We start from the raw sequence: 25,752 nt of genomic DNA, 5'->3' as shown, positions 1-25,752 counted from the left end.
TTTATGATTTTTTTTCTTAGTTAAATTCTCCTTCTACTTCTTTCACTTCTTTCAAACAGTTTCTTCTCTACGGACTAACAATCATGCTTTAAGTTTCTTTCACAATTTCGTTTCTTTCAAATGTCCAAGAATTGCACCATCTCTTGTAAGATTCATGAAAAAAAAAATAATATATATATATATATATATTTATAGTAGTAAATTTTAGTATTTTATTAGTAATAATAATTTTAATGGATATAAAATTGTAAATTTTGGATATAAAATTATAGTAATTTTAGAAGGAGAGGTTCAAATTTTTGGTAACTTATTTAGTAAATTTTTTTTAAATGGAATAGTAAAAAGTAAATAGTAAATAGTAAAAAGTAAATAGTAAAAATAAATTTTCAGCATTAAGATTCCTTAGCATGGAAGAAAGTAGTAGGTAGAAATTAGGATCAGATTTGGTGAGAAAATGATTGAAATATTATTTTTAAATAATATTAAAATAATAAATAATATTAAAATATTAATGAATAGTAAATTTTTTTTTTACTATAAATAGCCATGGGAGGGAAGGGTATTTTGCACCAAGAAAAGAGGAATCAAGTGAGAGCTTGAGAAATAGAGAAGAAAGAGTTAGGGAGAAATTTTTAGTTGCAAGAAGAGTAGAGGTTCTGAAGGGTTTCGGGGAAACAAATTCGGAGCAGGAGATTAAGTCTGGAATAGAGGTAGGGGAGCTAATCCTTCTTGTTTATGATTTTTTTATCCATGTTATGATAATGAATATGAGTTATGAGTATGTTAAAATTTTGGTAATGGTAGTTATCTATTCACTTATATAAATTTAGTTTTCATTATTATAATTTCTTATTTTCGAGTTACTGTTGTGAAAATTTTCTATTAATTGTTTTCACCGTTGGATTTAGCTAAAATTTTAGTATGTGAATCCTAAGACCTATTACTAAACTTTGACCGTTCGGATTTGAAAATAGAAGTCTGTACTTGGAGAAATAAATACTGCAAGTTTGAGTAAATTAGTCACCCTATAGTTCTGTTACTAAGTTGTCTCGGTAAAAATATAGATTTTGACCTATTTAACCGTTAGATCAACCTCAAAATTTGATATATGATTCTTAGGACATATTAATACAATTTGACCGATCGGATTTGTAATTGAAGGTCTATGTTTAGAGAAAGAAATTTCGAAAGGGTGAAACAATCGGATGAACACTGTATTGTTGTTCTTAAGCTATCATGGTACAAATTTCATATATATTTCATCTACCGTTAGATTGAGCCCAAAATTTAGTATGTAATTCATAAGACATATTAAGTCATTTTGACCGTTCAGATTTGTAATTAAATGTCTGTGATTAGGGAAATTAGTTTCGCATTTTGAGTATAACCGAAAACCACTTAAAATTCTGCACTTGAGTTACCTCGGTAAAACCTCAATATCTATCTAGTTAACCGTTGGATCAACCTGAAATTTTAATATGTAGTTTATAACAAATAGTGAATTATTGTGACCAATCAGATTTGAAATCGGAGTTACAGATTTAGAGATATTAATTTCGTATCTTCTCAGGGATCTTAATATTGCTTAATTTCTATTTTTTGATATCTATATTAAATTTCGGTGTTAATATTATATGCTGTTGTTTTAAATCTGTAAATAAGAAATTTGTTAAAAACTAGTTGAGGAACGCTTTGGCTAAGGAAAGATTTGGTACTTAAGTTGTCCATTGTGACGCACCTCTCTTTCCTGGAAGTCTACTCGACAAGTTTTTAACTTAAATCCTATTGAACAGATTTTGTACTGTTAAATTATTATGCAATATATGTTGTTGGAATGAAAATGTTTGATTAATTCATGTTATTGTGGTAGATATGAAATTATGAATTATAATTGTGATTTATGCGATAATTGTATTTTATTATACTGCATTTGAATTTATGCATCTGAACATGTTATGAGTAGTATGGGGAGATTTTGTAGGGGTATAATGTGAGTTGAGGAATATTAGTATGGTATGAGTCTTGTGGAGAGATTAAGTAAATGTTATGGTATTTGTGTATATGTTGATGTTGAGGGTCCCGTAGTTGGAGGTTATCCTGATACTCTAATAATCATCTATTCTCAAGTAGAGAGGGATGAATTATGTGGTGAGAGGAGCAGGAGGTCCTGGTCTATGTGCCGGTTTTGGACATAGTGAGGGGATTAACCTTGTGAATGGTATGAAGTATTTTGAAAGTGTATTTGTATATAAAAAAAAAAAGAGAGAAAGAAAAAAAAAAGAAGAAGTAGAAGTCATTACAAGTGCATAACCTCCCGTGACCGCTCATCAACTTATCATCCGGATGAGTGTCTATTGGGTATTGTGGTGTCTATTGGGTATTGTGAGACGAGTGTCTAATAGGAATTGTGGTATGAGAGTGTCGAACATAATTATTATATGATGTTTATATCAAGGTAATTATATATGTTTTATAAATGATTTGTTGCATGTTAGCTCACCCTACTTGTTTGTGTTTGTATGATGTGATTGTTGTATGATGGTATGAGTATGTATGACATAATTATTATATGAGGTTTGCATGCATGTTTCATAAATGATTGGTTGCATGTTAGCTCACCCTACTTGTTTGTGTTTGGGTATGTGCGATGATCGTATAATTCGTTATACGGGAGCAGATGAAGGAATGTTGCCTCACTCAGTGCCAAGGAAGGGAGAAGTAGAAGAACTATAATTAGAACATTTTTACATGTATAGACTTATATCAACTAGGAAATTTTAAAGGGTGAGATTACGGGATGTTACCGTAAATGTAATGTTACAATATATAAATTATGAATTATCCAATGTGAGAATTTGGGATGTTACATTAATGGTATCAGAGCAGTTCGTCCTTAGGATGACCTCTGTGTTGTGGGTCTTCCGTGTCTTCTCTGTGAAGAATTGAGTCTAAATGGTATAATTTACCATTTCCTCCAAATCTAGATAGTAGAGTATTATGTCTAACTACTCATGACTTTTACCATAGATGATTTTCCTTTCTTAATTCTGAGGGTTTAAGGAAAGATATTAGAATTAGTTAAAGCCTTGATAGGAGATATAATATTAGAGTTTAAGTTTCAAAGGATGAGTGAAGATGTTGGTGTTTAGAAGTAAAATTTTTAGAAGTTTCTAGAACAAATTAATAGATGAGATATCTTAAGTTTCACAAAAAGGAGTTGAGTTCAAAGGCTAGATTAAGAGAAGCTTTGGATAAGCATGAATGTAGCAAGGTTTGAGAAATCAATTTGGTTTAGTATATCAGTAACGTTAGAAGTCAGAAGAGAAGGAAGTATTGATGAGAAACAGAGTGGCATTGTGTGAGATTGGTAACATGGATTGATGTATCAGCGATGATTGGAATCTGAAGAAAGAAAATGGTGGAAGATTTGAAGATAAAGTTTAAAATAAAAAGGGATAGGAATACTGAAGTAGATTAAGAATAAATCAAATATTAGACAAAGAAGAGTAGATGAGAAGTTGTATAAGGCATAAAGAGGATTGAGAGAAAGTTTAATAGGAGGAGAAATTTATAAGTTAAGAGAACACGAGGTCTTTAGAGAAGAATGAAGTATTGGAAGGATTCTAAGCTAAATGGATGATTAAAAGGAGATGGTTAGATTTTTTTCAGTAAATGTATTAGAGATAAGATTTGAGAATATGTGATTTTTGTATGAGGAGTAGTGGAGAAAATCCAGGTACGAAAATTTTGGCTTTCGACTTATGCAAATATTTGGTATTTTTGATAGGATTAAAATGTCATGATTTACGGTTGTAAATTTTATTGATTTTGGGATGTTAAAGTTAGTAGAGGTAGTGTAGGTTGAATTGATATTATTATGAACATGGCAATATAAGGAAGAAGAAGAGTTTGGAAATAGATAAAAAGGAGGGTTGCAATACTAATGTGATTAGGGAATTAGGAATAATTAAGAAGTTGTAGGTTGTGATTGGAGCAATTTCATCAGGCATAGTTATATGGTAGTATTCAAACCTCAATGGTGATATAAAGGATGGGTAAAGATTTATATGTCGCACCTTGATCTCTATCCAGTGATGTGTGTGAGTGAACTTGTTGATACTTACTTTTAGTTCGCATAAGATAAAAATTTTAGATTTAGTTAACACTAAATATCCTGGGGATATGGTTTTGATCTAGGGAAGCACGTTATAATTGAGGTTGGTTGTGGTTGATTGCCTTGATAATCTCTCTAGATCATTTAACTTATGTGGCATAAGTGGTTTATTTAAATGAGTGGGTGCAGTACTGATAAGGAATCTAGTTAGTTTTAAATTCGGCCTTATTGAGATTAAAATAAGTGGTTTCAGAATTTATAACATTGCTGATTGAGTGATCTGTTGAGTCCTATCAGAGATACACAATTATTAGGTACTGGATTAGAGACAACATTAAGTTTGTGAATTCATATTAGCTTAGGATGTGGGAAGGTATAAAATACAGAAATCAAAACAATTTAAAAAAAAAAGATTACAAAGATATAAAAAAACATAAAAAATTTAAAACTTATATGAAAAAGTAAATGAGTTTATGTTAAATAAACTTAAATTAAAAAAAAGGGTTAAAAGTGTAATTTTCTATATTGTTAATTTAAGAAGATGGGAATATTTTGTATTTGTTTAGTTTTTATATTTTTATACATCTATTTTAACGGTTTTTCTTCTTAAATACTTCTTCCAATTCAAAATATTTTCTTCTTCTCCACATACAAACAATCATGTCTTTCTGTTTCTTCCACAATTCACTTTTTATTCTTTCACAATTATGTTTCTTCCACAATTCACTTTCTATTCTTTCACAATTTTGTTTCTTCCAAATGCCCAAGAACTGCACCATCTCTCCATTTCAAACATTTTCTTTACTTTTGTTAGATTATTAATTTTTAATTTAACTTTGTCATCATTAAGAAGAACACCTAAATATCAATCATCATTCCACAAAATATTAATTAGGATGTTAATGGTTATTTCTTAAAAGTTCAAATTCATCTCCTAAGCTGTAAAGCTTGATAATCGAAAATAATTATTTTATTACACATTATGATATTAAATTTTCTTATTAGAATAAAAATACGAACATAAAAAAAAACATCCAATTACAGAAAGGAAAAGTCTTTTGAATGAAAAGAAATCTCAACTATCTCAAATCCTCCTTCTTTTTATTCACAAAAAATAAAAACTTATTTGGGAAATTTTGTGGAAATATTTTAAAGTTGTTTAATTTTTATATTTTTGTATGTAATTTTTTTTATCTTTTTTTACGACTATTTTAACGTAATTTCTTTGTTAAATATTTCTTTCATAATTCCATTTTTAAGGACACTTTTTTTTTCTTTAACAATTCACCTACCACTTTTTCATAATTCTATTTCTTTTAAATATCCCAGAATTGCGTCATTTTTTCTCCATTCTTTCATAATTCCATTTCTTTCAAATATCCCATAATTCCGTCATCTTTTTACCTTTTATTTGCTTCAATATATGATATTGCTCATTGTTATTTTTTCTAAAGCCACGTGTCTCCAAACAAGTAAGTGTGACTTTCTGTCATTTTGGGCGGAAGCAATCTTCGCCGAAAGAATTGGTTCCACATGATTTGGAGTTTAGGAATTTCATTGCAAGAGAGACATTTTTTCAGGAAGAATATTGAGTAAGTTTTTTCTTTTCTTTTTTTCTTTTCTTTTTTTTTCTTTTCTTTTAATCTTTTCTATTTTTGCTTGGAGTTTGGAGTCAAAGATTCAAAGTCAAACCTTTTCTTTGATTCAAATGTATGATTTTGCTCATGGTTGTTTATAACTTTTGTTTATTAATTTTTAATTTAGCTAACTTTGTCAACACCTAAATATCAAGAAGGTGTAAGGCTTGATAATAGAAAATAATCAAAAAAATTACAAGAATAAAAAAACATCCAATTAGCTCAGAAGAATAAATGAGTTGAATGAAAAGAAATCTCAACCTCCTTCTTGTGAGTCAGAACAAATAAAAACTTATTTGAAAAATTTTGTTAGCACAAGGGATGGGAATATTTTTAAGTTGTTTAATTTTTATATTTTTGTACGTAATTTATTTTATTTTTTTGTACGACCTATTTTAAGGGTGTTATGATTCATTTTTCTTGTTAAATCAGGGTGTGACACTCAAAATGCATTAGTTGGGTTTTTTTTTACTTTATCTAGGATTATCAATGGTAATATAGTGATAGAGATTCTACAAAACGTTTTGGAACGCGCAATTTTTATAGTAAATGAAGGACATCTGGATTTCTTCTTCTTTTAATGAATAGTAACGTGCTTTGATTCACAAATGGATGAAAAGTTGTATGCTGTTATAATTGTCGATATTTTTTATCCAGATTTAACCACTATGAGAAGAGGATAGACACGATTGAGGTAAGAGTTTATGTTAATAATTCTGTGTACTGTGTGCTTTGGTGTTTTCCGGATAAGAAAATCTTAACAAAGAATTCCCTTTGGATAGGAATATGATAAGATAAAGAAGTGCAGAAAACCACAACCCGGCCATAGCTCCGCATGCATCATCGCGGTACAAGCATTCTTGTTCTTGGTTTATTTGATGAAGCATCTTTCTTTCCCTTATGATGTGTGGTGTAAGTCTTCATGTGAAGAAGCATGTAAAGGGTGTATCACGAATAGTCCTACTAAGTGTCGTAGGAACGCTTGATTTGAATATCAGATGTTTGAATCTTGGAGTAAGATATTATCTTTATCACTCTTTGTTTTCTCTTTGAATCCTTTTCTAACTAACAATTTGTGCTCCTGTTTTTCAAGTCAAGGGAACATCATCAAGCAGACACGGTTATGTTGCAAACTTGGTTGTTGCTAAATCATATCGACGCAAGCGTATTGCAATTGGTTGTGCATGCAGGTGTAAATAGTTTTTATGCTCATGTAAATAGACACGATGGCCCTGCCTTGGCATTGTTCCAAAAGTTGGGGTTTGAGGTAATGCAACTGTTTTTGTTTTTAAGCTTTAAATAATGAATTTTGTATACTTCTTCAGAAAATACATACAACTGTCTGTTCACTTTTGTATAGGTACTTGATATTGAGTAACTTGTACTTGCTTGGCTTACAGATGTAAAGGACCAAAGATATTTTGCTTTGCTACGATTAGATATTTTACGGTTTTATATTTTCTTAAACACTTGCATGTATTCATCACAGTTTCAACAACTATTTTTCATCCAAAGATATCTAAAGATTGTAAGATTCAAACTGGTATCGTAATTAATATAAATACATGGTTTTTTCTCACATCCTTCTTTTCTCCTTTTTTTCTGAAGAAATATTATGCTCTTTTTCGCGTGTGTCTTCTTTTTAAGTTAATGTAATCAATTAACATTATTGTCTTAAACAGTGTTATCCGATAAAAAAAAATAACGAACAATGAGTGTGATAAAATTAACAGAAAATTTTGATTACTTGCCTCTTTACGGCTCACCAGCTATATTTTGTTTTCTATGTTAAATGTTTTTAACTATAATTTCAAAGTTTTTTGGTTATATTTTTATTTGATTTAAAAAGAATAAATTTTATTATCTGATACGTAAATATATAATACTTCAAAAATGCATATTTAATTAATAAAATAAATAAAACAGTATTATTATTTAATAAATTAGATCTCAAGTTCATATTAAGCAACTTCACTTAATCCATGAATTTGAATTGGATTAAATTTAATTTAGTTGAAAAACACAATTCAATATATTTGAGTTGGATTGAAGTGGACATAGCAAAATAAATTAGAATTTTATTTATCCATAAAATTTTAATATCAATTCAATATGGAAATTTAAATCCGAATCTAAGATTATTTCCCGAATAAAAACACATTTTCATGGGTTCACTCAAATTACACAACTATTTTTGCTAGTCCTGATTCTTTTCAATTATATGATTGTAAAGTTAAAAAAACGAGTAAATTGTCATCTGACTGCAAATTTTTTATCCCGTACGGAAATATATAATTTTCTTCCTTTCAGGAAAAAAATATTATTACCTGTCTCAGTAAAATTTACATATCCACTGTACATAATGAATATGAATTGTCTGTATGTTTGGGATTGAATCCTTGCAACAACAATGGCATCAGTAAAACTAAAAGTAATCGGGCAACACTGTCTCCTTCTGGTTAGCACCACGTTGGCAGAAAGTTATGTCTGCTTTTACTAGAAATAACAATATGTTCCATTTTTAATTGTCATTTATATATCAAATCTACCGAGACTGGTGAATAACGCAAAGGACCTTCACAGGTATCAAGCATTCTGACATTTTGCAATAAAGGAGCCATCTTCAATCCTAGGATCTGAATCTCTGGGTTTGAGTGCCCATTGAGAAAGACATCTGTTACCTACAAAAAATATGTAACTTTTAAACCTTTTTCCTACAAAATCATCTAGTTTCTTCATATAAAGACTACTTCTGATACGATAATGTTATATATACATACATATATATATATATATATATATATATATATATATATACATATATATATATATACATACATATATATATATATATATATATATATATATATATTTCTACGATCAGCAGAGATTCATCATAGAAATGCCTTTAAGTTCAATTAAATGAAACATTCTTACCAGTGAGCATCCAAAAAGTTTAAGCAACCTCAGTGAGAAGCAGCTATCTACAATCAAACCCAACTCATTGTCTGTCAAATTTCGGCACCAAGACAGATCTAGAGTATGCAAATTTTTTGAATGACTAGCAAGAGATAAGGCTGTATGGTGCCCAACCTGAATTAAACCAAATGTGTCATACAGTCAGAAAATAAAACATTATAAACAAGGTTTTGTTTGTCATCACAGCCAAAATGCTAATTGAAAACCAAATAGAATATTAACAACGACCTTAATTCGTTAAGTAATATCCAAGTCTTGTTTTAGGAGGGATTGTTTTAAATAGTAATATTCCAAGAGTCAGTTGACTACAAGTTGGGAGAGATTGTTTCATATGATTCCGTAAACCAGAAATATAATATGCCCGATCATTTCACGGCAAGGAACTTTCATATTTTATTCATAGTTTATCATATGAGTATTACTTTGTTAGTTATAAAATTCAATTTTGGAGAAAATAAATTGAAGTATACATTACATGTTGAAGTGTCTGCTTGAGTAAAACTATGACCAGCATAGAATAGATTGCACTCTGAACACATAATTGCCTAATTGTTTTAGGCTATTATGAAAATAAATTAATCATTTTACGGGCACAGAGAAGCTTTTTATCAGGTTAATGATACAAGGGGCCCGGTGTTTTAAGCGTGCAAGATATGAGTCAATCGAGGGAAAGTCAACAAGTAAATATACCAACGCACCTTCTTAATATTATTAAGTGAAAGTTCTGTTAAGGACCCTCCAGCAATCTCCAAAAATGCAGCAATTGCTTCATCACTAGTGGAGAAAAAAAATGTGTTAAATTTCTTCACCGATAAGAATTTATGAGATCTCTTGATCACCATCCCAGTACACACCAATTGTATCATGCATAAATGGTGATATTAACAGATGCATAGAAGAATTTTCTCAAATCTCTTGATGACAAGGAACGTGTCAATCAGACCCATAAAAGAAAATACTCCTGATATTCCAAATGCTACAATCATTACCAATCCTTGTGATCAAAGTGCTTAAATTAAACGCTTTTGAAATCAACCTTTTGAAATCTAACTCAGGTCTCGAAAGTCATCAGAGCAATATCCAAAAGAAATTGGAAATTATAGTTATTAATTAACCACTGCTACATAGAATTCATATTAACGCAGGAAGAAAGATAATCATCTTATTTAAAAGCTGTAACCTCCTCTAAGAGAGTCTATCTTGCAATGACCAGACACATTACAGTACAGTTATAATGAGACAGAAAATATCAGAAACTAGCAAAAGCAATGTGCAAATGTATAAAGAGAAAGAGCAAATAGGAGAAAACAAAAAAGCACCTGAATGGATTACGGCAGAGCTTCAATGTATGGAGTACTCGACAGTTATTCGTAAGATATCCCATGGATATATCCGTCAAGTTGTCCAAATACATAAGATCGAGTGCACACAACTCGGGACAGTGCTCGGCGATGACTTTTATTGATGCATTTGTTAATTTTCTACACATTAAGAAACATAAATAAACAAGAGTGAAAAATATGCAAAGAAAAACAGCAAGGAGATCAGAATTTGAGATTTCCTAGCAAACATAATTCCCAGTTAGAAAGAACTCATAAATTTATAAATAATGACGTTCTCAAAGAGTGACCAACACTTAACCAAAAGTCAGAAATAGTGATTAGTCAATGTTCAGAAAGTGGTGAATGGTTAATCAAACTTCAAAACTGACTCAAGCACAAATCTAAGCAGATTCAGTAAAGAGTAAACGCAGCTCTTACCTACAGTCCTTTAAAACAAGCTCCTTCATGTTGTGACCACGTGCAGTGATGTAATCCCCGATAAATTCATCAGAGACAGTTTGAATTCCAGCCAATGACAACACTTCTAAATGTTCGAGTTTCTTCAATGCCGGCACAATTTGTGCAGCATCAATGGTTAGGCAATCATCAAGATATAGCTCTTTCAGTAGAGATCCCAACGAATGCGCCAAAATATTGACACTGACAGATGAGAGAAGGGAGCACTGGCTTAAATTAATTGATCTTAGTGATGGGGCAGAAGAAACTAGCACATGCAACCCCTTGTCTGAAAGACGGCATGCACCACTGAGGGACAGATTAACTAGTCTTGGCAACCACCATGGTGACTGTCTCAGAGGACCAAATAATGCATAATCAGGTATACACCTTCCACACTGGTCAAGTTGCAGCACCTACACAACAAGTAGATGTATAAACAGAATTCAGATCACCATGGAAGAAGTTGCTCGTCATATACACAGAAAACAGGTAGAGCATGCAGATGAAAACTCAAACAAGGACCAACAGAAAACCTTCAAAAAATATACACACATAAAAATTAATAAACAAAAATATAAACCACCCTGTTAAAAAAACTAGCATTCTAAATAAAATTCAACATTCTATGTTAAAAATGACATATGCCTATCAAAATCATCTGAACAACATACGCACCTCCAATCTTCCAGTGTCACACGAATGAAAACATTCGGCGAACTGTTCCACCGTCAACCAGGAGCAATCTCTCAGGCGAATCTCCGTGGGAGACCCGCTGAGAAGAAGTTCAAGAAAGTGACTATTCATCTTTCTCGAGTCACAGAGCAGTTTGCAAAGCTTGTGCCTCAACTCATCCGGCACACCCTCAAGGGAAACCATGGCATCAGCATTGTCCGCGAGAATTTTGAGACACAGTTCTTGCAAGGAGGGAACACAGACCCTCTTCTCCCCCTTTTGACTCTTCGCAACCCACGTCTCACGCCCCTTCTTTTTCGCCGCTCCCTCTTTGATCGCCTTCATCGAGATCGAAAACGGAGATGTGGAATCGTCGATTCCCTGAGGCGCAGCAGAAGAAGACGGCCTTTCATCTGCGGTCTCCTCCGACGTGAATCGAGCATAGTGAGTGGCGCTTTCCTTCGCTATCTGTCGGAAACGCTCCATGTTCCGAATCCTCCTAAAATCATTCAGCGATAGATAAGGTGCACTAAAATCACCAGGTTCCACGTCAAAGTTAACGTCGTTCTCGCCTGAATTCTGCGGAAGGACCGATTCAGCTTCACGGAGAGCCCTGGACAGAAAATCGGAGTCAAACACCGGGCGCCTCCCATGCCCTTCCACAACTTGAGTGTCTCCATTGGTAGCGGCGGCATGCAACAGAGGCTGAGAGAGAGGAAAAGGAGAAGGAGTAGGGTTTTGAATTTGAAAGGCGGCGTGGAGATCAGCGCGGGGGAAGATGACATTGTCAATACGACTGCGTTTGAGGGGAATTGGTGCGTGGGAAGAATCATCCCCGGTGTCTAATCCTCTCTTGGGAGATGATTCATTGGCATCGGAGGTGGATCCTTGGAGTTGATCGAGAGAGGGGAATTGGGGATTAGGTTCGAAAAAAGCATTGATGAGAGCGTCAATATCAGAATCGGAATCTCCTTCGAGGTTTGGAGGATTAGAATCTAGAATTGGATTGGTGTTCGTCATGGTTCGAGTAGTGGAAGAAGAAGAGGAAGGTGGTGGTGGTGGTGGTGGTGGTGGAGGTTGGTGGTGGTTGGGTGAGGGAGTGGGATTGAGGGGTTTAGGAGTTAGGGTAGCTTGGTTGAATGGTAGCATTGTGCACTTTGGTGAATGGAGAGAAAGAAGGTGGGGAATATAAAGGGTTGGTTGGTGGGCCTTTCATTGCATCAAATTGTGCAAAAAGAAAGAGAAGAGAGAGACTGGGAGATTAATAATATTGTATCCATTGTTATGTCGGGGAAAGATAGAGAATAGAAACTTCCCTCGTACTTCTCCATGCTCTCTCTATGCTTTCTTCCTTTCTTTCCCGCCATACTTCACCTCTTCTTTTCTTCCTTCCACACACTCAGTTCACCCTTCTTCATCTCCTGTGCAAAATTCACACTTTCCTGTCGTCATTTCTCAGTAAAGATTTTCTTTTATACACAAATATTAATCATTAAATTTTTATTAATTAGAGAATTGAATCTATCATTTCACTCACTCTCCTTTTCAACCTCTTCTAAGATAATCTTACCTAATTCTTTAAATATAATTAATTAAGAAAACACAAATAATTTTGCATAACTTAATAAATAATTTCGTATTAACACGTGTCACCAATATTGAATTGATTCTCTTAAATACTTCTCCGGTTCAAATAGTTTGATTACACAGAAGTGGTAGAAAACAAACTCCAATAAAGTTATCAATTACAATATTTTTAACACGAGTATTTTTATAATCTATTTTTTTACTATAAATTTTATCTTGTTTTATTCTCAAATTTAATATATTTATATTATTTTGTATTTTAGTTATTTTATATTTATTTTATCTTTAATATATTTATTTAAGTATATAAAATAAATAAATAGAGAGCAATTTAATAGAGAAAAAGAAGTAAAAAGGAATAATGTTTTAAGCAATAAAAAATCAATTTGAAACAAATATTTGTGCCAGTACGATCGTGTCTAGTGTTTCAATTATAGAGTGATGTTGGTAGAGCTTCACTTTTATGGAGTTGAGCACCACCAACCCTTGCATAGGTAAAGGGTGGAAAAGTAGTGTTGAGTATCAGTTAATACAAAGTAGTGTGTTGAGTATCAGTTAATAAGAAAGAATTTCTGTTGAGTGATGAAAGGCATTGAGCACCAGTCTAACAAAGTCATTGGTTTGCATTTTTACTGATAAAGCCAGCGATTATGAGATGACGTCGGGTAGCGACGACACTTATGTATCAAAATTGAGTATTTAAGCATGTTCTTTTCAAGGGTTTTGGAAAATTCTTCATTTTCACGACTTCTCTTCACCTTGGGTGCTTGTGAGAGGCCTTTAAAGGTTGTTTAGGGTGCTAGGAAATTATCTCTCTCCTCCTTGGGTTTCCTCCTTCATCCATGGTGTGGTTTTCTCCCTTTAGGGATTAAAGAGGAAGATGAGTTGCATATTGGAGGTGGAAATGCGTGATGGAAGCTTAGAGTAGCTATTAGGTGCCTTGGGAAAGGGCCTTTATCTTTTTTATGGATTCAATTCTCTTCAATTTATAAATCCTAGGTTCTTCACCATGGAGAGCTAAACCTTTTGTAGATATTAGATATAATAAATTGAATCTTATGTATTTTGTGATGTTAATACATATGCTTTTTCATTTCTATGTTAGTATTTTATTTCTATCTTTAATGTTTGTTGTGACTTGATCATTCGTGGCTTGATTTGTGGTTCTTATGGTGTTGAAAAATGTTTTTTGAACCTATAACTAAAATTAAATACCTAGAGCTTTTAGGGATAAAACATGGTTCATTAGTAATTTTAAAACTCTTAAATTTAATGCATGGTTGCTTATTGATGATTGGACTTTGATGAGTTATCATAGGCTCAAAGTCAATAGGGATAAAATTTGAGTAATCTTGCAAGTTGATTTTGACTTGAAATTAGAATTGAGATGTTTGTAAATGTGTGAAAGTGAAGTGGATGAAATCTAGTCTTGACAATTGTATATACTTTATGACAATTTTTTGTTGCATACCAATTACTTAATAAACCACCAAAAAAAGTTTCTTTGTGTTTTTGTAAACTTTGTTGTCTAATTGAGTTGTGAATAATGAAAGTTGTCACATGTTGCACAAGTCCTTGTGGAGATAAGGATATTTCTTACTTGCTACTATGATCGGTGCACTTGTCATTTTCCACTAACAAGTTTTTGGCGCAGGTGCTAGGGACATGTGTTCTAACACAAGGTGATTTAAGCGTTTGTGACTCTTTAGACTTTGTTATGTGTTTTATTTTCTTGTGATTGCTTTTATTAAAAAAAAGATATATATGTTTATGTTTTCCATTGGTTTGGTTTATGCTTAATGTTTTATTCGACATACATCTTAAAGCTTGATATAGTTGTTGGAAGATCTTAGGAATGAGATTTTAGTAGCCTAACTAACCAAATCAAACCAAATAGTGCAAGTCACTAGGGATAGAGTTGTGTGTGTCAAGGGATTGAGTAGTGTGTGTCAGACTTAGATAAACAAAACAACAAGAATCTGAGTGTTTTTACCTCAGAGAAAAGGAAAAGTAGTTATCATCACCTTATGAGAGTACTGAGCACTCTTGCAACAAGAGGGATCTGATTAAAGTTATTTGAGAAATTTATTTTAATAATTCTACATATTGAAATTATTGTTTAGTTGGTGGGATTGTTTTTATGTATTTTCTTTTCTCTTTGTTTTTGTTTTTTAATTATCTTCTTTGTTTTTATGTTTATGTTTCTAATTCTCAAATCTTTGTCTATATCAAAATTAGGTTAACTTGTTCATTTTAGTATCTTTTGTGTTCTTGTGAGAGCAATATATTGATGAAAATAAAGATAAGACACATGGAAAAATTTGAGTTATCATAGGCTCAAAGTCAATAGAGATGTGATTTAAGTAATATTGTGAGTTGATTTTGATTTTAAATTAGAATTGAAATGTTTGTAAATGCATGAGAATGAAATGGATCAAATATAGTTTTGATAATTGTATATACTCTATGTTAAATTTTTATTGCATACCAACTACTTGATAAAACACTAAAAATAGTTTATTTGTACTTTTGTGAATTGTGTTATCTAATTGAGTTGTAAATTACGAAAGTTGTCACGTATACATAAATTTATCTAGAGATAATAATATTTATTACTTGTTAGGTGATACCAGTACACATAATTTTCTACTAACAATAATAATAACATTGAGTGTGAACTTAATAAAATTATTACTTATAAAAGTACAAATGTAAAAAAGATATGCCTAAAAGAAACAAGAAAATATAATTCTATTAATTTGTGTGTATAAAGACGTAAAGGACATAATTATCTAAGATACAAATATCTCTTGTGGATAATTATATATAATAAGAATTACTTATTCTTATTTCTTTCTTGAACTATATCTTTGAATATAGATTTTTCATGTAATAAGAATTATTGCATAGATATTAATGATAAACTATATGTTAAATTATAGGGTTAAATATGTTTTTAGTCCCTAAACTATTGACCGTTTCTGGTTTTCGTCCCTCTTCCAAAGTAAGGTACAATTTAGTCCTCAATCTTTAAAAAACGTTCGTTTTAGTCGAAAAAACGAACGTTTTGAGGACTAAAATGAGGACTAAAAACAAAATTTTGAGGACTAAAACGAACGTTTTTCTAAAGAATGAGGACCAAATTGTACCTTACTTTGGAAGAGGGACGAAAACCAGAAACGGCCAATAGTTTAGGGACTAAAAACATATTTAACCCTAAATTATATCATTTGCTCCATTTTTGTAAAGAAATCCCCAACCAGTCATTTTTTATACATCTCAATTTTTTTATTTTTTTTTATACAATTAGGTTATTTCCGTTATTATTGTACTATGTTAAAAATTCATGATTTTTTTTTAATTTTTAAAATTTATTATTATTTTTTTTACTTTTTTTAAAATATTATGTGTCCTTAAGTCATACCACGTGACAATAATAGTGTGATGTAGCAGTGACAATACATGTATCAATGTCACTTAAGGTATTAGTAACTTAGTCTCAATTTGGTTTTAGTATTATTATTTTATCTCAATTTTCTTTAAAATTAAATAATTTCATCTTCACCAAATTAAAACAAAATTCAATTTTTATTTAAATATTAGACAAATATTTTTATTAAATATTTTTAACAAAATTAAATTTATTTAAATTTATATTTTGCATTAAATTTTATTTAAAATTGTGTTAAAGTTGTTAATATACGTAACGTTCCCAAAAATATAGCTTTAAAATATACTTAAGAGTCCTTACATTCATAATAAAATAGAACAATTTATAAGACGAATAAATTTAATTTACAGCTATCCTAGAATAACCATAAATTTACAACTTTACACAAACTTATATTAACACAACTCATAAGATCAAACTGATCAGTCATACAAGCAACGTATTAAACCGAACGGTCTTTTACTAATACAAAACCAGCACCAGACCGAACGGTCTTACCCTAACAAGAACCATCTTCTCCTGCCATCGCCTGCTCCAGAAAAACTTCAGCTCCTTCTGCTCACACCCACAGGGTGATCATTGCAAGGACGAGGACGACCGAAAGGACAACCAGACAAGACAGGAAAATAAGGGTAAGCTAGTGTAATTTAATTAACTATGTAAACAGATTACTCACATAAATCTGATATAAATCAATCAGTCCATCATGTAACAAACAATCATACATTTCCACCCATAATCGTACCGCAATGCATGCATTGACTGTTCACTTTACTCTGACTGCCCAGACTGTATGAATTACGTAGATACGACGTTCTTGCACTCGTGGAAAGGTAATCTGGAAAATCATCAGAATTACCATAGTTGGAAACCCAAGCCGCCACACGAGGTTAGCCCTTCATCCCTCATTATAGCTGGAAACCCAACTCTACACATGAGTTTAGTCCGATAGCTGGAACCCCAAGCTATACGAACCAGGCCTCCTGCTATTCTCACCACATGCGCCACCATTCTCTACTTGAGACTCGGTGACCATTAGAATGTCAGGATGAATGACAGCTTAATCTGACCATATTCATACTTTACCATTCAATAACCAATCTTGAGATATTCCTCCCTGGAATACTCTTTCATACCCCTATGATTTCATGTGTATCACAATTTAAATACCATACTTCATTAACAACATATTTCCTCATTCGTCATATCTTTAAATACATATCACACATCATAATGAAACAATAATCCCACCTTTAAACCAGACCGAACGTGAAAGTTCAACATAACCTATGAACAAGAACGAACATGAGAGCACTCCCAATATGAGAATATGACCGAATGGTCATTTTGAGAATAAGACTCAAGTAGGAGTCGAACATTTGAACTTATATCAAGCACTTATGATTTGGAACGAATAATATCGGCTTAGATCGAACACTGTTAACTTAGTACAATTTACGATATTGAGCACTAGTACAGGACCGACCGCTATCACTAGCCTAACAGCTAGTTCAAGACCGAGCGCTATCACTAGCCTAACTGCTAGTACAAGACCGAGCTTTATCACTAGCCTAACTGCTAGTACAAGACCGAGCGCTCTTTAAGAAACCGAGTATCAGACTAAGACCAAACACTCTTTAAGAAACCGAGTATCAGTCTAAGACCGAACACTCTTTAACTTAGACTAATCATTATAGGCTTAGGCCGAACACTTAGGGCTCATGCCGAACACTAAGAACTTCGACCGGACATCAATACCAACCAAGTACCAATACAAAACCAATCACTACTGAGACCGAGCAGTAGTACATAATTAGCACTACCGAGACCGAGTTCTACTAAGGCCGAACGGTCATGAACTGGGAGGACTTCAAACACACCAAACCCAATTAATAATCGAACACAGGAGAAGGCCGAACAGCCAAATCAGAGCATGGTCGAGCGGTCAACCCCAAACCCTTATTGAATTACATAATTCTGCAGAATAATGATCACACCAAACATTACCAATTTCACTATACTCGTCCAACCTCTAATCCTCCAAACATATATCAAACACTTCTTTATACTGGACTAAGATTGCTTAAACTTTTCTAACATTGCTAAGAGAGTTTCATCACATATTTGAGAATCAATTCTGCAGAATCATAAACTCAATGATCGAGAATCAGATTTCCCATACAAACCAAACCTAAACAATTTCCCCATTTCAATACCACACTACCTTTCAATTTCACTCGGCCACTGAACCATAATCATGCAGATACAAAATTATCATAATCACATCATCAATATTCCACACCAACAGCACCGAACATCCAATTCATCCAATTTTATACTCATACAGCTTTATCCAGATCAGTTTCATACACATGTATAATTATCAAACAACATTTTCATACATCAAAATCAAGTAATTAAATTATCTAGCTTCCCTTACCTCTTGACCGGACCGAACAATGATTATTCTTTTCCAGACTTTGCTTCCTTCCCAGGATTATACCAAGAACACCTATACTTCACCGAACAGTGAAGAAATACCAACCCAAATTACTAGAAAAATAGGCAGAACTAAGAAGAAGGAGCTGATGAACACATGCAACCAGGAACTTGGTTTGCATGTGCCAGGAAGTAGAATTTCTAAGAAGAAAATGAACTTACTTGACTCTAAACTTGATTTTGATCGGTGTAGATTGAAGATCTTGACTCCCAAATTGCTTAGACGGTGGCTGTTTGAGAAAAAAGTGAAAGAAGACGGAGGATTTCTAGATAGAAAGAAGAGAAAAGGTAAAGGTTTGAGTTTTAGAGAGATGTAAATTCTGAGACATGGGATGAGCTGTGTTTTGGGAAAGCCATATAAAATACTCAAGCTCATCTTTTTGAGACATCTGCCATTTTCTTCCACATGTCATTTTCAGGGGTTTGACAATATAAAATAATGTTAATAAAAAAATTCAAAATTAATTTTAACTAAAAAATATGTTAAATTTTTTTATCAATTATGTTTCATAAAATAAAATAAATTTTTCAATTTTTTCAATTTTTAAAGTAATTATATATATTTAAATTGCGTAAAATTCAATTATTTCTATACAAATATTTGAGTTAGTTTAAAAATAACAATTTTATGAATTCAAATGTAAAATTTTAAAATGATTTTAAACAGATCTATAATATTTGTAACAAATAAATTTAAAATTTGAAAATAATTTTAAATAAAATTCAATATATAATATAAATACAAATAAATTTGATCTTTTGTAAAAAATATTTAATAAAAATATTAATTTTAATAAAAATATTTGTATAACATTTATGAAAAATTTAATTTAATTTTAATTTGAAGAGATAAAAAAATATTTAATTTTAAAAAAAATTAAGAATAGAATTAAGACAAAATAAAAATATTGAGAATGAATTGAAATTAAAACAATAACTATTACTGACACGAAGTCAACTTGAAATATAATAAAATTTTCTTTTAAAAAAAATATAAAAAATAATAAAAAACTATCAATTGACACATTACTCCTCTCTAACTATCTAAATTTGATACTAACGTTATTAGTAATAAAAAAGAATTATGTTATTTAACCTAAACTATACTATATGACTTTTCTAATAATACAATGCATTATCAATCAGTCACTATCGTTTATCCTTCAATAGGTAAGTACTATTTTTCTCTTAAAATATATAAAGATACGAAATACCTCTTTCCTAGTAAATACAATTGTTATACAAATTTAATAATTTTTATTAATATTTTTGGATATTAAATTAATATTGTATTGGTAAGAGATTCTTTTTTAAAATAACATTAAGCTTATAAAATAGACTAAGTGATCACCATTCCAGCAGCAACTTGATATGCAGGAGACATTTAAAATATATTAAAATATTATTAATATGTTCTTAAAAATTATTATGATAAATTTATGGAGCTACATATATGATTAAAAATTCAACCAGAAAAATCACACAATAAATACAAAGTTTAGTGGTAAAAAATTTCGTTAAATCTTTTATAGATGTAATTTTCATGAAGTGAGTCAGTGGATAACAATGGATTGGCTTAGCTAGTCAATCAGTAAGTAGTATGGCCCAAAACAATCTCTTTCTAAAGCCGAATTGATATGAGCCACTTTGAGGGTTTGTTTATTTAAATTGTATTTTAGTGTGTGTGTGTGTCTATATATATATATATATATTTAAAAAGGTGGAATGCATTGTACTTAGCCGATAATCAAATATGAAATAGGTTTCGTAGAACTTTTAAAATGAAATGCTTTTAAAGTCATTAGATATAGTAAGCAATACGAAAGATCCAAGCAAGCAAATACAAAATTTTAAAACTTATTTACAATTTATACAGATAATCATTAAATGAAACAATGTCAAATAAATTAAAAAATAATTTTATTTTTGAAACGAAAGTTATAGTTAAATAAATTATTCATACATATTTTTTAATATTTATTTCTTTAATTTATTGAATTTTTTATTAAAACAAAGACTTTAATTTGCTATTATTGTTTTAATTTCTTTTCAAATTTCATTCAAGTGATTAAATTAATTAACCAACTTATTTAAAAATTTAAATGTATCTTTATAAACAAAAACAAGAATATTCTAAAAAATAAAAAAAAAACTGAAACTATTTAAAACAAGTTTTTTAAACTATTATAATTGCTAATAAAACTATCTATACCAATAAATTAAAATCATGCTGCATCTTTACAACTAAATTCTAAAAAAAAACTTTTATTAAATCGTTAGTTTCGTCTCACGTTTAATATCTATAAAACGAATTTATAATATATAAGTTATTACAAACCTTACCAAGTTGATTTTGCAAGTTAAGTTCACTTATTAACCTGTTTATTTTTATATATAAAACATGTCATGCAGCTACAATATCAAACAAAGATTTTCTTTTTCTATTATTGCCTTTAATGTCACAAAGTTTAAAGTTAATGTTACGGTTAAATATGTTTTTCGTCCCTTAAGTATCACACGATTTTAGGTTTAGTCTCTACTTGAAACTTTAATTGCTTTTAGTCCTCATAGTTTTGAAACTATTACTGTTAGTCCTTAAAATTAAACAACGTTAACTTTTGTTTGATGTGGCAAACGGCGATGCCACGTCTTATGCCAGTTTGCTTCATCACTCTCTGCCACGTTGCTTGTGCTTGAGAACTTCGTTCATCTTCTCCGGTAGAGCAACCACGGTTTCGCTTCTCGTGCACCATCACCCCAATCGCACAACAGCCCAAGCCGTAGATCAAGCAAGCATCTCCATTCTTCACCTGCAAAGAATTCAAACAGCGGAGCCCTTTCTTCTTCCTCGCGAGTCATCCATGGCATTCCTAGAATCACGTGAAACTCAGACAAATCTAGAAAACGCGAGCAACCCCAATCGCAAATCGCACAGTGCCGGAAGACGCACACTGAGTTCGCTCCGACCAATCGAGAACCACAACCAAGCAAAATCCCAAATCGCGAGTTCTGCGACGAACCCTAAATCACCTAAGCCTCTCCGTCGTCGCGCCTTCATCTCGCAAGCTCCCCTGCAGCGACGCCATCCTCCATCAATGCCACCTTCAACGCGCAAAATCCTTGGAAGTCGCGACATCCTCCCTCGCATCATCATCGTCATCCAGATGCGCCGTCACCTGCAACAGACCTGCAAATCCAAAAACACAGCAGAAACTCCATTCGCCACCTGCAAGAGAGTAACCCTTCCCTTCTCGTGTTCTTGGCTCATGACGGCGTAAGATAGAAGAGCAAAATCGTGGCGCAGGTGCATGGGCAAGTTTTTCCAATCTGACAAACCCTAATTTGGGGTGGAAGGGGGCTGGCACGTGTCAGATTCTTATTGGCCAGATAAAAAGAAAAGCAACGTGGCATAGAGTGAAGAGGGAAGCTAACATAAGACGTGGCATCTCCGTTTGCCACATCAAACAAAAGTTAACATCGTTCAATTTTAAGGACTAATACTAATAGTTTCAAAACTATGAGGACTAAAAGCAATCAAAGTTTCGAGTAGGGACTAAACCCAAAATCGTGTGATACTTGAGGGACGAAAAACATATTTAACCCTTAATGTTATTGTGAGATAATGATCAAAGATCATTTATGGCCTCTACTCTTTCTCTAATTTATTACAAATCAAAATTAACAAGTAAGTACTCATTTTGTAAGAACAATCCGAGTCTTTATTTTTATCCTGATAATTTCACCATTAAAAACTTTATGGGATACACAAAATTCATCAAAGGTTACAATTAATAACAATAAAGATAAGTAACAATTTGCTATTTCTTTTTTGTTTTAAGTATGAGGTCAAGGTCAATTGTACTGTCTTTCACGTGTCGTTTGAGGTCTAAGTTTTGTTTGGTGAGAAGTCTTCCATGCATTTTAATTGTTTTGATGGTACCTGCAGAAAGTACTTTAATGTCAAAATCAGATCAACTTAGATAAATAACAATGAATGTTATATTTAATGCACAATTCACTCTCTTACCTTAAACATTTATTTATAGATTTTGTGATGAACTTTTGATTAAAGTTAGCTGAAACATGAAAAATCAGGTTTTAGCCTTGAATTAATTGGTTTTTAGGATTGATGTAGTTTGGTTATGTTTTGACAAATTAGTTTTGTCCAATATGTTAGATGATTGTTCAAACTCAATGACTTATTATTGGAGTGGTGGTTGATCATTCGAATTGTAGTTAACCAGATATCTTAGTAATTAACCGTCTAAGTCGTAATTAAGTTGACGACTTATAATTGACCATCCAGATTGTAATTGACCAGACGGTCGTATGATACATTTCTCATAATCAAACTCTATAATTTTTAATAAAAAAAAAGAAACAGAATAAATAATAGATAATAATATATTTTTACTAATAAAAAATATTACAATAACTTTCTCTTTAACTTAAAAGAAAAAATAATAGCAATTTAGGAATGAAACAAAAAAAATCTTAAAGTGAAATTATTTTTTCTCTTTTAGTTTTATTCTCAAACATTAAAACATTATAATAAAAAAATAATTTTGATGTATCTTATTAAGAAAATATTACTCTTTTCATGACAACAAGAAAATAAGTAGAAAAAAAAAATATTGTGATGCGGAATTTCTATTCTACCATGTTTAGACTTCGTGGTTGTTTTTGTGTCATATTCTTCCACCACTTTCTCCACTTTCATTGGGAGGCTTCGCTGGAACACCATAGGTATGCCATTCACCTACCTTCCCTCGCACCCCTTTCCAATATTCTTTACAAGTTAATATAATTTCTTGTGTTTTAATATATTCAAATTTGATACTGAATCTTGTTAAAGACTTTCGAGAAACCATTAATTATAAAATATTTTCTACACCAATTCAAATTTGCATTAACATATTAAATATTCTATAATTGTATAGCTTACACAATAATAATAATAATAATAGATGTACATATTTGTTATAACTCGAGAGTAAAGCATATAATTAATGCACTGTATTAGATTAAGATAAATTTTTTTTATATTGTTAAATCACAAAATCAAAATTATTTTATTAGTTACAAGTGACTTAATTATGTACAATATACCATATATTATTAGATAAACTTTGGCTTATTGTAACATCCCAATAAATAGTAACTACCATTAATTAGAATTAATTACAATTAACAGTAATCAGTCATCAGTCTTTACAACTAAACAAGAGACAGAAACCGAACGGCTATAAGTTCCAGCGATTACAAAGTCGAGCCCCAAAGTAAACAACGAAAGCTAAAAACGAACGGTTTTACAATACAATAACCGAACGTCCAAAACGCTAATAAAACTACTAACAGCTACTAAGAACGAGCGAGCTACTGCTCGGCTTTAACTTCCACTTCGACCAGGTTGGCGTCTTCCAAATTTTCTTCTTCCAACATAGCATCAAGTGGCGCCTCCCCATCTGCTCACATCCACAACGGATGATCATTGCATTGACAAGACGGACATACATCAACAGTAGACAACACAAGGAGAGTGCAAGGGTAAGCTTAGGTAATTTAATTCATACATATCACATACAATTTAACACACGCATTTAACACACAAGACATGCATCAATACGTCTAAGCTTAATATAAATCATCCAGCTATCCTAAGACAGACCGTCCGGACTGTGTGAATCCAAGTAACCGCAGGCGTTCATGCACCCGGTTGGTGTAGTAACTGGGACCCTCATCAGCTGCCAACCGAGGTTAACCCTATTAGCCTCCTGCCATTCCCACGCATGACCTACCCTCCTCTACATGAGGAGAGCACTCACGGAATATCAGGATGATCAGCCATCAGCGATTTTTCCTTGGTCACACTTTACCATTCAACATAATCATTCATAGAGACGTTCCTCCTTGGAACGCTCGTTCAAATTCCAAAATCATAACCTCATCTCAAATATGGTTCGCACATTTCACAATTCACTCATCATCATACTTTCATTCTTAGTTACACTTCTTTAAAATTACGAACGTTAATTTACTGTATAGACGAACGCTATTTAGAAATCAGGACGAACGCTATTTAGAAATCAGGACGAACGCTATTTAGAAATCAGGACGAACGCTATTTAGAAATCAGGAGTTATTCGGTTTGTACGAGCGCTGAATAGGGGACTTTGCGCGATTTAGAACGGACGCTCATTATAAAGCCGAGCGTTATTTTGGACGAACGCTTGGTATAACACCGTGCGCCGTAGAACTTTCGACTGAAGGCCGAACGCTATCAGAGACGAACGCTCGACATAAGGTCGAACGCTAGCAAAGACGCACGCTCGACATAAGGTCGAACGCTAGCAAAGACGCACGCTCGAACTAAGGTCGAACGCTAGCAAAAACGCACGCTCGACATAAGGTCGAACGCTAGCAAAGACGCACGCTCGACATAAGGTCGAACGCTACATATTGTTTACCTTTCTGAACGAACGTTCGGTTTAAGACCGAACGCCACTTAGGACGAACACTCAATTTTAGCATTTCAATTGGGGACGCTCGTTTTAAGACAGAATTCTTTCCAAATGAAAGAATTTAACTCTAATCCAAATTTAGAGAAAACGAAACGGTAAATGACCGTACAAGGACGAGCGTAATTGATCAATCAGAGAACATAATACTTTCCAGACTTTTCAGTTTACAATGACTTTACAGATTTTCATAGCTTATGATTTCTCTCCACCATAATTCTCATACATTCCAACATTCATATTATCATCTCATAACATACAGAAATCATTCATTTTCCAAATCATACGTTTCATTCTCAGCATATAGTTCAAACAATATCATTCATATCCATCCATTTCACAGTACTCGTTCATGCATACTTAAATATCATACAGTTCATACATCCAGTACAGTTTCATGCTTTCACACACAACATACAAGTATAAGTTAAATTACTAAAGCTTCCCTTACCTGGTTCAGTAGTGAACTTCCAACTGCTAGGGTTTCACTCTCGCTCTCACAGCTTTCTATCCA

General features: G+C 32.1%; 1 protein-coding gene and 1 long non-coding RNA gene across 3 annotated transcripts; one reads left to right on the top strand and one right to left on the bottom strand.

The window, feature by feature from the left end:
- The first annotated feature begins 411 nt into the window (after positions 1–411).
- On the top strand, positions 412–7,330 carry LOC124843659 (uncharacterized). Of its 2 annotated transcripts, XR_015783913.1 has the most exons (5): positions 412–710; positions 5,569–5,706; positions 6,409–6,445; positions 6,534–6,765; positions 6,845–7,330. It is a non-coding gene; the product is annotated as an uncharacterized LOC124843659 (long non-coding RNA). The 2 variants fall into 2 exon arrangements; XR_015783914.1 differs by lacking the exon at positions 5,569–5,706 and having other exon boundaries at positions 414–710.
- A 709-nt stretch (positions 7,331–8,039) lies between these two features.
- LOC124843664 (DNA repair protein RAD7-like) lies at positions 8,040–12,609 on the bottom strand. Its single transcript, XM_047320464.2, has 6 exons — positions 11,187–12,609; positions 10,491–10,924; positions 10,050–10,211; positions 9,429–9,504; positions 8,689–8,844; positions 8,040–8,432 (listed from the first exon to the last, which is right to left on the bottom strand). The coding sequence occupies exons 1-6, from the start codon at positions 12,330–12,332 to the stop codon at positions 8,280–8,282; spliced, it is 2,127 nt and encodes a 708-aa protein (XP_047176420.1). The 5' UTR covers positions 12,333–12,609; the 3' UTR covers positions 8,040–8,279.
- Positions 12,610–25,752: the final 13,143 nt, after the last annotated feature.

This window comes from Vigna umbellata, chromosome 1 (assembly GCF_029865625.1).
Source record: "Vigna umbellata cultivar VRB3 chromosome 1, Vumbellata_1.0, whole genome shotgun sequence".
In the NCBI taxonomy this organism is placed as follows: Eukaryota; Viridiplantae; Streptophyta; class Magnoliopsida; order Fabales; family Fabaceae; genus Vigna; species Vigna umbellata.
Note: the sequence above shows the minus strand (reverse complement) of the source record. Positions and strands in the feature narration are given on the sequence as shown.